Here is a 15,958-nt window from a genome sequence, read left to right on the forward strand (position 1 = left end):
CAGAATCAGAAATTAATCGTAGCTGATTTACCCCTCCTTTAAATACGCAACAGGACCCCCCAGAAAGTTATCGATACCTGCGTTGCTCACGATGAAATTCTCCGCTTTTGGAAATCTGCGTCAGGGGGGACGTATGTGGCAGAGGAGAAAACTGTGCTCCTGGACAGAAATCTGCGTTCAGACAGAAATCTTAACTACGACCGAAATCTTTGCTCGGATAGAAATATGTGCCAGGATCAGGGATACTTATTCCGCGCAATTGAACGGAACTACAACTTTTCCATCCTTTACTTTAAACCCGATTAATTTACACACAGACAACAATTACAAATATTCAGATTGAGAATGCAACAATACATTAATATATGAAAAATGTAATATTGATAATTTAATTAATGAGATATAGATTGATTAAACAATTAACTTTTCAATTAAATTTTCCCATTCGTACAATTTATAACAAACGCCTCTCTGTCCTCTCAGAATGATACATGCATTGCAACAGTGTAAATACATAAATAAAATAATTTTAAACATCAATACAGTAGATTATTTTACAGGGGAAACAATTCTCTAAAACTGAAAAAAATTATAGAGGAGTGATACTTGTAACAGTATAAACATTGACATATTCAGAATCCAGTTGCTTTGACAGATTTCTTCTTTCCCAAAAATTACAGATGCTAATTTTTTTCAGTCATTTCCAGTATAAACAGGTAACAATTAATGTTTGTATTACAACAATATGCGTGATGCACAAATGCAGCTACCCAATATTCTGTGATATCATATGCCTGTTTAGTCACAGATAACAATTCTGACCCTTAAAGGATATGCAACCAATGGGCCGAGGAATTTTATTGAAACAAAACGTTTATGGTCCACGTCACGTAAGTTCTACACGGCTGGCTGACATTGCATTGTAAGTAAGAATTGTTTTAGTCTTTTGTATTATCAATCATATAATCGGTGTCCATTGTTAGTTTGATATCATCAGTCATAACTGGAAAACTTTAATCCCACCTCTCTCTTCCCCGACAACCAGTTGTCCAAAACGATTCAGTACTACATCTACAGGAACGCGAATTCCATCTTCTTTGCTTAAAAGAATCTGCTTGAATTCCCCATCTGGTGACACCAGGTGTAGACGGTAGTTGCCAGGGTCTGTTACAATTATGTCTCCATTATCCAAGCAGCACGTGCCGCACGGTCTGCCCACCTGTCCATCCCCAGCACCCTGGGTACCATATCTATATTTGAGCTGGAGAGTGGAATCGTAGACACGGATGTGATGAGATGCTGGATCTGAGACTATGGCACCATCATTCACGTCACAGTGGATGTGTTTGGTATATTTACCCCCTGGGTCTGGTGCTGTCTGCAGGACCTTGCCATTCTTGTGGTGCACAGTCAGGGTATTGAAACCGGCTACAACGTAATGACCCTTGCTGTTGACCGCTACTGCATGTGGTGACTTACTGTGGAATGATCTGACTTGGTCCCCTGTCTTGGTGTAGACAATGATTTCATTTGATCCCTGACATCTAGTGACGATGTTACCGTCATCATCAATGGCAATCCCGGCAAAGGAGTCCTTTTCTGCTGCTCTTGGGTTAGGAATCTTGTCTTGTAGAACAAAGTTGTTATCGTAGATATTGATCCTGTTTCGTGCCTTATCCTTACAAAAAATACTAATGAGGATGTCGCAATTCGCATCAGTGGTCAAGCGACTGATCACTTCCTCGGGACACTTGCTCAGTTCTTCTTTGAATGATGTCACCAATCTTCCACTGGCAGCGGGAACCACCTCTCCAAGGCAACTGTTGATATTGGTAACGCACTCCTCCATGTCTTTGGTGATAAGCTGGAGCCTGGTCATGGCTGCAGGCAGGGTCGGGATGTCGATAGTCTGAACGCTCTCGACGCTTCGCTCGCAGACAGAGGTCATTTGCAGAACATCCATATCGTTCCCGTGGTTTATGAGCTTTCTCGAGAAGTCTACAATGTCGTCCAGTCGGTTTTGGTTGGCGGTTGCAGTTTCAATTAATTCATTTAAAGTATCTAATTTAGCATTCGATTTGGTGTCTATTTCTTTCAGAAGATTATCGGCACGTTGACTGGCCAGCTGAATTATTAGCTTTAACTGCTTCTTAACTTGAGACTTTGCTGTCTTTCTTCCTTCTTCTACTGATGCTTTCTGGTCTTCAGCAGCGGTTTTGAACTGATCGAAGAGAAGACTTTTCTTCTCGATGGGCTTCACGTGGAATTTTAGTTTTTCCTTGCGTTTGTCAGCAGCAATGTTGATTCTTAGGCAATTGTGCCCCTGGTGTTCTAAAACCATACAACCAACGCAGATGAACTTTTTACACACTGGACAGAAGATTTCTACGGGGTCCTTGTTGTTGTGGTCACAAAGGGTGTTTTGTCGGGCACGCAGCTCTATCACGTATTCGTCACTGTCAAACTGGTCGACAGGAAACAATTTGTGGCCACGATTTAACTTATGAAGCAGATGGTCTGAAGAACAATCTCCACACATACTTTCCTTGCAGTCCAAACAACGTTTTGTTGCCGTGGGTGGATTGCGGACATTTTTCAGACAACACACTTGGCATTTCTTAGCAGCCTTGGCTTTTTCTACTTGATTAAGTGTGTGTGATATGCTGACCAGAAGATGATTTGTTTGTAAACCACTAACACCGCCCCCGGGGAGGACACATTGACCCCTACAGATAGGACAAGGGAAGTCAGGCTGACCTTTGAAGTTTTTGTCCAAATGGTCTTGGAGGCAATGCTGGCAAAACGTATGTGCACAGCCGAGGACCTTGGGGACTTTGTATTTTTCAAGGCATATGCTGCACGTTAGGAAATCTTCCGCTAGGATCTTCGACAGAGACATGTCTTATAGCTCCAACACCTTAATGTAAAAAAAGAAAGACATCCAATAATTGTTGAAGGTTTGGACATAAATCTATACCATTAAGCTTTATCTAAATACATGCAGTGCAAGAAATGCGACTAAATGTTTTAATGAAATAAGAAGTCCTTACATTTGAAAAAATTCAACTTTTTCATTACGTGTGGAGGACCCCGTGAGGGCGGTTGTAAGAAATTAATGAAACATAGATAAGAGTGGAAAATTTGGTGTGCGGAATATCAATGCAGCACCTCTAGAATTTCATTTTATGGAATTACTAAAAAGAGGGAGAGAGAGAGTTGCCATATTACTTTTCATCGCCCAGATAATGAGTGCTGTAAGGTGTATAAGCAAAACAGAATATAGGACAAACATAAATCTAAGTTAATAACATGAAAATGGATAGAATGGCGGAAGTGAAATTTATGCTCTACAAAAAACTCATTTAATTGAATATAATTTAAACTTTAGAAAGTGAATTATGACATTTATAAAAGTCGAGAATGGGATTAAACTTCTGACAAATTAGAGGTAACCAAAATATTACAGGGTAGGTATATGACGAGTGAATGCTGCAATCCGAACTCTGTGCCAAAAGTCATTTTAAGTGCCCTATAAAGACACAAACTGCAGCTAACACCAACCAAGGTCATTTTCAGACACATAACATTCCCAATATAATATATTACGATATATTAAGAGTCAAATTTACCTGTACTTTCACCAGTTATACATGTATTTCTCTTCGTGACAGGTACACGTCCCCAGTCGCCATTTAGGTGTGTTGTCTCTCTTGACACGTACACCTGGTCAGGTGAGGTGTTCAATGTTCAAGGAGACGTTAGAGACAATGTAATCAGCAATATGACACTTAATATTTGTACAATACAGACATGGTTACATATTTTATCACTGTTATCTGACTGAATTCAATTGTGTGCACTGATACAACTGTCCTAGTAGCAGTAATGTATAAAAAAGATTTAATACAGCAGGTGACATATAGATATATTACAGTTGCCCGCACTTGGACATTAACCTTTATGTTGTATTGTGAATTTCGATACTTGAGATGATATAATTGAGATTATTGAAATTTAGCATATATCTTTTGTCTTACCGGTGGCAGTTATGGTGTACACAGACTAATTAATATATTGCTGGTTACATGTATGAATTATATGATGAACAATAGGAAGAGTACAGGGACTCGGGATGTCTCAACAACCGCAATCAATGCAGCATCCCCTCCACCGCATTATACCTTATACCCCCGTCACATAATAGGTGGAATGAGCATGAATGCCGTTGGAAAGACAATTATTTGTGCGTTACTGGATATTCGAAGAGCATTCTAAAGATTCCGAGTGCATTCCAAATATTTTTACCCATTCTTGACGCCGGCCGAATGTTTACTCGTGTTAAAAACTTTCGAAGTGCATTCCAAGATGAAAATTATGGAATGGCAATTGAATAGTATTCTAACTGCACTATGACTGCATTCTAAATATTCTCACAACATTCCGACAGCATTCGAAACATTCTGATCACTTTCGAGGGAGAACCGAAATGGCAAGACACCTCAAATTCTGCTAGAATGAGCCAGGATGCAACTTGAATGCATCTCGATCCTATTTCAGCGGCATACGAGGAGTATTCTAAATATTCTGACAGCATTATTGATATTCCTAGTTTTCCGACTACATTCGAGCTGCATTTGAGAGCTAATACAGCCAAAATGTGCACAAATCATCCAGGCGGATTCAAGCGCATTCTGAGTATTCCAACAGCATTCTTACAAGAATTTATGTAAATTTGAAATTTCTTCCCGAATATAGTACGAATTTTAAAATTTAGTCATTCTGGCTGGTTCTGCTTGATTCCTGCTGATTCCGAATAAGTGTGACGGGGACTTTAGTTTGCAGATGATCGTGGTGCATATAGTGTGACTTGTTCCTGACTGAGGTGGAAACGATACTCAAACAAAAGCAGCATTTTACTTAGCCCAGAGTGTGCAGGGCCGTAGCCTCCGGGGGGGCAAGGGGGGCAGCTGCCCCCCCTGGGATTTGAGGTGCAAAAAAAATCGCAAAGGTAAAAAAAAAATAATTGCAAAGTTGGTATCAATTCTGTGAGAAAATGCACTCATGGCCACTGGACAATCATTCAACAATCTGTTTACAAAGGTGTACTGTTTTTAGCCAACTCAGTTCATGCCAAAAAGCTCACCCTCCCTTAGGGAGCTATCCCCCAGGCTGAACTTATGGCAAAATGAACCCACAATTTCTGACTTCTGATTGAGCAATAAATAACAGTTTAAATGCACCAGAATGCAGTATTATAAATACAGTTTTTAAAAATTTTCTACACCGTGGGAGGGGGACACACCCTCCCACACCCTCCCCCCTCGGGGGCTTCGCCCCCTCGTGTCCGCTTACTGCCCCCCCTGGCATTTTGCTCAGGCTACGGCCCTGGTGTGAATACCTAGGTGACGATATATCATTTTTACGAAACCAGTTCTAGAACGTTAAGAGACAGGTTAAGGTTAAACAGAGAGGACAGGGTGTCAACATTTTCAGTAATAGCAAAGATGCACTTTATGAGCGGTTAGTCGTAAGTTCTGTGGCTGTCTGGGCGATACGCGATAATGAAATTTCTATGATCCAACCGGTAACCTTATGTTTAAAACCATATGTTGCGTTAGTTATTTTCCAATAAATAAATAAATAAATAAATTAATTAATTAATTAAAATTAAAATTAAAATAATAAATAAAAATGAATGAAATAAAAACATAACAAATGGAAACAAACTGCAGTAAAATTCTACTTACGAGAAGCGGATAACGACCGAGACTTAATTGTCGGGTTTACAAAATGTTCGCGATCACATGGTTGGTGAAAGTGTCACACTCCGATGCGAAGGTTCTATATCAAGTATGCATATAACCAGGAAGAAATCGTTAACGGTTAAAATGACAAGAAGTGTTAAGAAGCACAACACGTGTTCACATGAATTCCGATAACCATATCAACTTCTTTTTTTCTTTTAAGAGTAATGAATGGCAGTGCAGTTACACAAGTAAAATACTGCAGTAATACTGTCTTCATAAATATCCATTACCTGTTTGTGTGTGTTCTACATCTACCCCACTTGTTATTTTATTCGTAACTACTAACTACTTAGTAACTAGCAAGTTAAATCTTCCTTTTATACAATCAAGACCGATAGTGGACTTAACACTGTGCCACGACAAATGTGATAGCCCAACGCACAAAATGCATTCTTAAATCCTTTCTTAAAAACAAAAACTTTAAGAAAAGTATTTCGCGACGCTTGATCATTTCAAAAATAGGGGTGCCTTCCCTAGCTCTTTTATCAAAACAATTTTCTTTCTAAAATTAATCACAACTAACAATGCAGAAAAATTCAAATCAGAATTGGAAATTATAACGCAGCAGGGTTTTGAAAGCATTTTCACTATCGACAGTACATCCACACTATTTTCTATTTAGTAACTCGCCTCAGTAACTCTGATCCTTTAAGTTCTGATTCTCCCCTTCTTTTAAATACGCGACAGGTGTTTCAAAAAGCTAGCGATACCCGAGCTGCCCACCCGGAAATTGTCCGCTCTGTCGGCGTCTGGAAAATGCGCCGGGGAGGTCGCTTGCCCCAGGACAGAAATCTGTGCCAGGACAGAAATTCTGCGCATCCAACAGGAACTGTAGTTCTCCAACCAGCTAACCAAAGACGGACTCGGACACAATACCCGCACTTTGAACCTGCTTCCGGTAGACTTAATTTACACACCGACAAGCCTACAACACTTCCTTAGAATGATTAAGGTAATTGTACAAGAAGAGCATATATCATAATTAATTTTATTTTCGTATAAAGGCATTTGCCCAGATTACAAATGTAAATGGTTCATATAACGTAACTATTGCGCATGCGGAGAGCTCATGTACGTGCACTATCCGTTGCAAAAAAGATTCTCTTTTTCTAAAGGCATAATAAACATAATTAATCAGGTAAATCATCAAATCTCTGTCATTGGAAGACATGTCTAAACCTTTGGATATTTGGTTGACAGGTGTACCTGTTTGGTATATATTTTGTTCTTAAGTCCCTGTACATCTCACATGTTAACAAAAAGTGATATTCGTTTTCTATTTCATCCTTACATAGTGTGCATACCGTTGTCATGTCTACCTTTTTCAATCATAAGATTATGGTCCACACCTGAGCCTGGCGAAAGCAGCTAAGTGCGCTTTCAGGAGATTCAACAATAAATAATTTTCTTTTTGAAATACAGATTTAAATGTACAATACAAATTTAATTTAGACGAGTTCTGTAACTGGCCGTTCCATTCTTGAATGTAGCAATCTTTCATTCTTGTCTTAAAAATTTCTAAAAAATATATCTCATTCTAAACACCCTGATTGTACCATACAAACCCAAAACCATATCTAAAAAGTATTTCTTTAATTTTAGTCGCCCATGTAATGCGACCAGCCTGATCTAATACCAACATAATCTTGTAGCACGCTTTTGGATATCTGCTTTCTTCCATTCTCAGTAATTTAAGCCAGAATTTGACACACCGACTGAAGTAAGTTATAAACAATGGGAACCTACCACAGTCTCCCAAGACCGCTATTGTTGAAGTTGTTGATCCCACTCCAAGAATCCTTTTACAGAAAGCAAGTTGTACCTTTTCTATATTGTCATACACTTGGTATCCCCAAACTTCTGCACCGTAAAATAAAATTAGCGCGATCATTTTATCAAATATCATAAATGCAATATCAGACCTAACCCTCCCAGTGTTATATTCAAGTTTATCAATCATAATCATTGCCTTTCTTGCTTTCAGACTTAAACTAGTGGTGGCTTTTGTCCAAACGAGCCTTGGCGTTATAGTTAGACCCAGATATTTGTAGTGGGTTACAACTTCAACCGGTTGTCCACCAAAGTACCACATTTCATATTACAAGAAGAGCATATATACAGAAATTAAACAAATAATTAATTCTCCCCAGCAACCGTAAAATATACTTCGAGTTCTGATTGAATATGAGTACCGCACATGACAAACCCCAAAAATAATATCAGTAAACAATGTGAACATTTTCATATTTCACAATACTTCAATTAAACTTTTATCTTGGAATCTCAGTTATCAAAATAATAAATGTATCCTCATCTTTATAAAACTAACAAACCAAATATTGATGTCATCTTTTACTTCAAAGGGACATTCACTGAGGCACTGTTCTGGATATATGCGACAGGAAATGTGCGAAAGCTGTCAAATTTATAAACCCCGTTGCTCTGTCATATATCTTCTTTCGCAAAAATAACAGGTTCGCATTTTTCAGTCATTATTTACGAACATGTAAAAATTCCATTTACAAACATGTTGTCGATGTCCATTGTTCGTTTGGTATCATCAGTCATAATTCGAAGATTCTGATCTTGCCACTCAGTTCCCCAACTACCAGTTGTCCCAGACGATTTATTACGATATCGTTGGGAAAGCAAAGTCCATCTTCTTCTCTTAAAAGAAATTGCTTGAATTTCCCATCTGGTGACACCAGGTGTAGACGATTGTTGCAGAGGTCTGTTAGAATTATGTCTCCGTTATCCAAGCAGCATGTGCCACACGGGGTGTTCACCTGTCCGTCTCCATCACCCTGGGTACCATATCTGTAATTTACCTGGAGATTGGAATTGTATACACGGATGCCATCATCTCCTGTGATAATCACGTCGTCATTCACGTTACAGTGGATGTATTTCAAATATTCCTCCTCTGGGTCTGGTGTTGTCTGCAAGACCTTGCCATCTTTGTGGTGCACAGTCAGAGTATTAAGACCGGCTACAACATAATGACCCTTGCTGTTGATCGCTACTGCTTCTGGTAACTCACTGTGGAATGTTCTGACGTGGTCCCCTGTCTTGGTGAAGACAATGATTTCATTTGACTCCCGACAATAAGTTACAATGTTACCGTCATCATCAATGACAGACCCACCAAGCACATCCTTTTCTGTTGCTCTTGGATTAGAAATTGTTCCCTGTAGGACAAAGTTGTTATCGTAGATGTGGATTCTATTCCGTGCCTTCTCCTCATCACACCAAATACCAATAAGGATGTCACCATTTGTATCAGTGGTCACATGACTGATCATCTCTTCAGGACAGTCGGCCAAGTCTACTTTGAATGATGTCACCAATCTTCCACTCGTAGCGTGAACCAAGCGTCCAAGGCAACTGTTGATATTGGCAACGCACTCCTCCATGTCGTTGGTGAGAAGCTGCATCTGGGTCATGACTGCAGGCAGGGTCGGGATGTCGATAGCCTGAACGCTCTCGATGCTTTGCTCACAGGCAGAGGCCATTTGCAGGACATCCATAGCGATCCCATGGTTAATGAGCTTTCTCTAGTAGGCTACAACGTCGTCCAGTCGGTTTTGGTTGGCGGTTGCAGTTGAAATAAAATTATTTAAAATATCTAATTTGGCATTCGACTTGGCGTCTATTTCTTCCAGAATATCATTGGCAAGTTGACGGGCCGTCGTAATTACTAGCTCTAACTGCTTCTCAACTTGAGTCTTTGCCTTTTTTCTTCCTTCTTCTACTGACGCTTTCTGGTCTTCAGCAGCGGTCTTGAACTGATCGTAGAGTAGACCTTTCTTCTGTGTAGATTTTACGCGAAATTCTAGTTTTTCCTTGCGTATGTCAGCAGCAATGTTTATTCTTAGGCAATCGTGACCCTGATGTTCTAAAACCATGCAGCCGAGGCAGACGAACTTTTTACAAACTGGACAGTAGATTTCTACGGGGTCCTTGTTGTTGTGGTCACAAAGGGTATTTTGTCGGGCACGCATCTCTTTCACGTATTCGTCACTGTCAAACTGGTCGACAGGAAACAATTTGTGGTCACGACAGACCTTATGAAGCACATGGTCTGAAGAACAATCTCCACACATACTTTCCTCGCAGTCCAAACAGCGTTTTGTTGCCGTGGGTGGATTGGGGACATTTTTCAAACAACATATCGCACATTTCTTGGTATCCTTGGCTTGTTCTACTTGACCAAGTGTGTGAGATATGCTGACCAGAAGATGATTTGTTTGTAAACCACTAACACCGCCCCCAGGGAGCTCACAATGACCCCTGCAAATAGGACAAGGGAAGACAGGCTGACCTTTGAAGTTTCTGTCCAAATGGTCTTGGAGGCAATGCTGGCAAAACGTATGTGTACAGCCGAGGACCTTGGGGTCTTCGAACTTTCCAAGGCATATACGGCACGTTAGGAAATTTTCCGTTAGGATCTTGGACAGAGACATGTCCTATAGTTCCAACACCTTAATGTAAAGAAATGAAACACATCGAATAATTGATGAAGTTTTGGTATTAGATGTCAATTTATACCATTAAGTTACATCTAAATACATGCAGTGTAAGATATACGACTAATATAACATGCAATGTTTTAATAAAATAAGAACTCTTTACATATGAAAGAAAAGGAGGACCCCGTAAGGGTGATTTTGACAATAAAAATCAGCTAAGAAAGGAATATCTTGGTGGTGTTGAATAACAACAAGGTACTTCAGGTATTTCATTTTATGGAATTAAGAGAGGGATAGAAAGGTTTGTCACATTACTTTTTAATTACCCAGATGATAATGAGTGCAGTAATATTTATACACAAGAAAAAGATGAATATTAAGTCCGGTCGATGGCAGGACACGCGAAACAGAATATAGCACAAACACAAGGCGAAACTAAAAAAATTAAAAAAAAGGAAAGGAAGGCTGAAATGAAATTGAAAGTAAAAAAAAAAAGATAGACAAGTGATTGAATATTATTTAAAATGTATAAAGTGAATTGTTAAACAAATGAAAAACGAGAATCTATTTATATCAGCCGTTGTCTCCTCGTCACGTTTGTCTCCTTAACTACAATAATCTGTTGACAACTGACAGCAGTGAAAAGATAGTGGCCGTAGTTTGAATTTGGTAATAACTGATAAAAGTAAATTTGAAGGCATTTTAGACATCGGCTGTTTTCGTAAAGCTTCGGCAAGGGTGACAGGTATCGGATATTGTCAGTCACAACAGATTTGATCGTAAAGTTTGCTTGCCGAGTGGTAACGTCTGTGGGTGTAAAGCACAGCAGAGTGGGTGCGAATCCCACTCCTCACCGAATTTTTTTATTTAAATATTATTATTATTATTATTGTTATTATTATCAACTACTACTCTTATCATGGTTCAATGATTAATATGACGGGTATCAGCCGGTTGGTAAAATTTCTGAAAAGCTAGGGGTTACCGAATTATGACGATTGCATTCTGCAATCCAAACTCGGTGCCAAAAGTCATTTTCAGTGCACTGCAAAGCCACAAACTGCAGCAAACCCCAACCAAGGTCATTCTCAGATACATTACATTCCCAATATAGTATATTACGACATATAAGGAGTGAGTTTTACCTGTACTTTCTCCAGTTATATTTCTCTTGGTGGCAGGTACACGCTCCCAGTCGCCATTTAGGTTTTTTGTCTCTCTTGACACGTACACCTGGTCAGGTGAGACGTTTAACGTCCAAGGAGATTTTAAAGTCACCTTAATCAGCAATATGGCGCTATCTCTATGTACACAACAGACATGGTGACACAATTTATCGCCGTTATCTGACTGAAATCAATCGTGTGCACTGATACGACTGACCTGGTAGAAGTAGCGTATAAAATATATTGAAGATAGATATTTAACAGTGGCCCGCACTGGATCCACAGCTAAATGGCTACTGGCGGCCATCTTGGATTTGGCCTGTTTCCGGTACAAACGGACACTTTTTCAAGCCGGAAACAAGCAGAAATGAAAAATTCAGGTTCTAAACTACAAGAATCAATCATAAAACCTTTGCCTGACGGGGGGTGCAGCCAAATCCTTAAATAAGGCCTTTTTTTCAATTTGGCTCATGGACTAAAAGTTGTATTGTGGATTTAGTAAGCATTTTTTGATATTTGAGTTGTTTGAGTTATTTGTACTGTGAGATTTAACAATCATGCATTCACTTAACGTTAGTAGTATTGTGGGTGGATTTAGACCGACAAACCTTCAAATGGATGCATTAATGGGCACATGCATGTGTTACATATGTATATGTTCTAGGTTTGGTTTATAATCGAAAGCTATAGATATAGTACAGAAACTAGGGATGTCGCAAAAAATGCAATCACGTCTCAACAACCGCAATCAATGTAGTGTCTCCCCCCACCCTATTACACCTTAGTCTACAGCTACCGTAGGTGATTTTGGTGTGCACAGTGACCTGTTCCTGACTGAGAAGAAACGGTGCACATACAAAAACAAAATGTCACGTAGCCCAGAGTGTGAAAACCCAGACGACGATATATAATATTCAGTCCTAGAACGCTAAGAGACAGGTTAAGGTTAAATAGAAGGGGCAGAGTGCCAAGATTTTCAGTAATAGCTAAGGTGAAATTAATATGCGGGAGTCATTAGTACTGTGGCTGCCTGGGTGATATAAGATTATGAACTTTCCCTGCAGCGGCACAGTAATTAAATCTCGTCTCAATGCGACCGGCCGAGGGACGACGCGTGTGGAGGAGTGTGAGAGGCGAAGAGACCATTACAGGATTAAACGGTCTTCCTTTCATTTAGGTCCGCCATATTTAGGCCGTGGACCAGCTAGCACTCGGTTCCTCTCATTCTGAATGGTCCCTTAGTAGATTGATTTCCTCTTTTACTGAAGTGAACTTATTTAAACGTAAAGCTGACAGCATTAAATGAATGACACTATTACACTAAGGGGCAGGCAGTATTATCGTAAAGCTATATTGTTTGCTTGTGAATCAACTGTTGTAGTGGCCTATTTGTATTTAAACGTCGTATGTAATTCCTTTTGATTTCTCAAACACCCCATATCCTTTATTCTCAAATGGTTTCCTTGGTTTACACAAGCACAGTAATGCAGGCGGTCGTTAACAATCAGTTGGGAGGTTGAGAGAGACACAAAGGGAGAACAGATCATGGACCATGTAGTTTCAGACCTTATATATCTGAATATCTGATACATTAACATAAAAAGGTAACGTTTTTTCTCAACTCTACGCGAGAATCTCAGACCAACTGGCAGCAGGCGGCATTCCACAAACTGGAAGACAAGAAACAACGGTTTGAAAAGAAACTACAAGAAAATATCTAGTACATAAATCCTATCAATTGAAAATCTTTAAGTTATAATAATCATTTACTTCGAAACGGGATTAATTCTTGATTGATTAAATCCTATATATGCAAAAATATTCATGAATCATAGGATTACAATGATAGCAATTACTTACTTCGGAAAAAATAATTAATGAAACAGACACTTTGTCACAAGAACTAAATGCCAACGGGCCGTTTGGTGATGGAAGACCTTTGAATGATTCTCACTCGGGGTAGTAATTGGGAGAACGGTGTGGATTGAGATGGGGGGAGAAGCAGATTATTTACAGGTACCTTGTCTCTTTTCAAGGTGCCTTATGACCTGTGGCCATTCAGCCTGAAGATGCCCTCATGACGAGTGAAACGTAGCGAAACTGTTTCTTTATTCAGGTTTGCTCTTAAGTAAGTGATTATCATTATTAAAACGCTAGTTGATAGTTATCACTAGGACCATGAACAAGCTTTTATAAATATAATTTTATTACCTGTTGATGTATTTATACGATCATTTTATATCAAATTATTATTTGAAAAGGAAACGGCATTCTCTTTATTTGATTTCTACATGTAGATAATGCTACTAAACTCAACTAACACAATCGTCATAGCACACCTGGTCAAAGCTAACACAACAAATCATATTTATATAATCCACATACCTCCAGTATGTTCCATTTCCATGAACCTCTTTCCTCTCAGGCATGGGTCCCGGGAAATACGGTTTAACATTCTAGCCACATTTCTGGGGTTGAAGCACAAGAACCGGCTTAAAAGGTGGTATGTGCTTTCCCCGAGTTCTGGGTAGTAATGACGGGTCAAGATGAAGTGATAGTCGGTATCCACAATATTAGTGTAAAACATAATGGTACCATCTGAAAGGACAGGAATACATTTAATAACTACCAGTAGAGGCAAAATATCTCAAAAAGATCATTAAAAATCCAAAAAAAAAGATGATTCTTGAGAAGAGAAGAGGTATTAACAAATTTAATTGAAGATTTTCGTCAGGGGATGCTGTGCTTTACTTGAACAATGCAAGAAAGGCCATATTACTACATTAGTGAAATGTGCATTTTAATGTTTAATAATTAAAATTAAATGAAAATTCGAATAAATATATTCAGATAAATTTTTCACTTTTTACAAAAGAACATTGCAAGTGGAGTATCAACCAGGAGATATTTCAATAAATAATATAATGTTAGCAATTTAAATACGTCTAAGAGCGCATTCAGAACAGCGGACTAACAGATCACCTGATTAAATATGGTCCACCCACTTAAATGCTTGTTGCATAATCCCCGCCGGGAATCTTTTCCGTGTCTAATCGGGAATGAGGCGGCAAGTTTATTAGTGGGCCGCCATATTTGATCAGCGGATCTGTTTGTCTGCTGTTCGAAATGCGCTCTAAGCTCGTTATGGCCCCAGACTTGTTTGAACTACTAAGGGAGCACTCACATCGAGAAGAGCCGAGGTCTAGTAAGGCCGCGACCTAAATATGGCGGACCTACGTGAAAGGAAGACCGCAAATCCTGTTAATCCTCAATTCAGGTGTGGCACCCAGGGCCCACCAAACGTGTTAGTTATAAATAAGAACGCATTCAAAAATGAGATTTTCTTAATATTATATCCTGCATGACGTACTCCAAAACTACCAATACCTTATCACTATAATGTTGTGCAAAAGAATGCTATAAAAATGAGCACCAGTGGCCAAAAAATACATCAGCTTCAACCTTCACGACATCAAGAGTTTCAGATCTAAACGCCTATTCCCGCTAGGGTGCAGACAGTGTAATCAGCTTATTTGTCTGGCACACACCCCTCGCAAAGAAGCATGAACAACATCGTGGACCACAAAGTTTCCCCAACTTTACCCAAGTTTTTTAAGTTACGAGGGGGACGTGCCAGACATTTAAGCCGCTTAAATTAATGCGATTTAGCGATAATTTCCGAGGAGTAAGATCAATCTGTCTAGCACGATAGGGTTATGGGAATGGTCCCATAAGCAGAAGGAACATTGGAGACCATTCCTGAGACTCTCTGAAACACGAGATAGGCTACAATGCATAATGCTACAATGCACAAACTTACCGTCTTTTGTTGCAGCATATCCTTTGCGTCCTTCTGTTGCAATATACGTGAATTCAAATACGTTGCAAGTGTCTTCATTTGACCAGCTGAAACAAAAAAGCAGAATCGGTATCAAAGACGTGTGCTTTGACCTGGTTATAAATCGCCCATTGAGATAAATAGCGGATCTAGGAAAGATGCCATACCTTCAGGCGTGAAAGAGGCGGAGAGACCATTACAGGATTAAGCGGTCTTCCTTTCATGTAGGCCCGCCATATTTAGGCCGTGGAGCAGATAGCACTCGGCTCTTCTCATTCTGAATGGCCTCTATGACGGCGGAAGGCTGTGCTTTGCTGCTGGCGGTTATGGAGAGTCTGTCCAGTTCATCCCAGACATGCTCAATGGGAGACATGTCTGGTCTGAAGAAGAAGAAGTCTATATCTGCTCCTGCTGCAGGTACACCTGTTTTATCCCGGTGTAACGAAACTGGGGTCCGTGTATCAGAAAACCCGCCCTCCATATAGTTATAATGGTTAGGGTTAGTCTGACATATGTGGATCAAAATCTAGAGTGAGGCTGTACCTGTACAAATGAATGGGACGAGGACCCTCTGATATGGGGGCTCTCTGTCACGTACGTTACGCCGGTTATTATTGGGACAGGCATTGTCGTGCGGGGGAGCAAGCGTAGAGTTGGGTGTTGATGAACGGATGGCAC

The 15,958-nt window shown here is 39.7% G+C and overlaps 3 protein-coding genes across 4 annotated transcripts; all 3 read right to left on the bottom strand.

Moving 5' to 3' along the window:
• Positions 1-474: 474 nt before the first annotated feature.
• Positions 475-12,147, bottom strand: LOC147760259 (E3 ubiquitin-protein ligase TRIM56-like). 2 transcript variants are annotated; one of them, XM_086994353.1, is made up of 2 exons: positions 11,422-12,147; positions 475-2,917 (listed from the first exon to the last, which is right to left on the bottom strand). In XM_086994353.1, exon 2 carries the CDS (start codon positions 2,897-2,899, stop codon positions 998-1,000), a length of 1,902 nt encoding a protein of 633 aa, XP_086850479.1. In that variant the 5' UTR covers positions 2,900-2,917; positions 11,422-12,147; the 3' UTR covers positions 475-997. The 2 variants fall into 2 exon arrangements, with proteins under 2 accessions (XP_086850479.1, XP_086850478.1); XM_086994352.1 differs by lacking the exon at positions 11,422-12,147 and adding an exon at positions 3,630-3,758.
• Positions 8,372-9,334, bottom strand: LOC106173760 (uncharacterized). The gene has a single exon (XM_013554996.2). It carries the CDS (start codon positions 9,332-9,334, stop codon positions 8,372-8,374), a length of 963 nt encoding a protein of 320 aa, XP_013410450.2.
• LOC106173759 (E3 ubiquitin-protein ligase TRIM56-like) lies at positions 9,362-10,270 on the bottom strand. Its single transcript, XM_013554995.2, has one exon. It carries the CDS (start codon positions 10,268-10,270, stop codon positions 9,362-9,364), a length of 909 nt encoding a protein of 302 aa, XP_013410449.2.
• Positions 12,148-15,958: the final 3,811 nt, after the last annotated feature.

The sequence above is a fragment of the Lingula anatina genome, chromosome 8 (genome assembly GCF_051362555.1).
Source record: "Lingula anatina isolate TDL-2025a chromosome 8, LinAna3.0, whole genome shotgun sequence".
NCBI classification, from domain to species: domain Eukaryota; kingdom Metazoa; phylum Brachiopoda; class Lingulata; order Lingulida; family Lingulidae; genus Lingula; species Lingula anatina.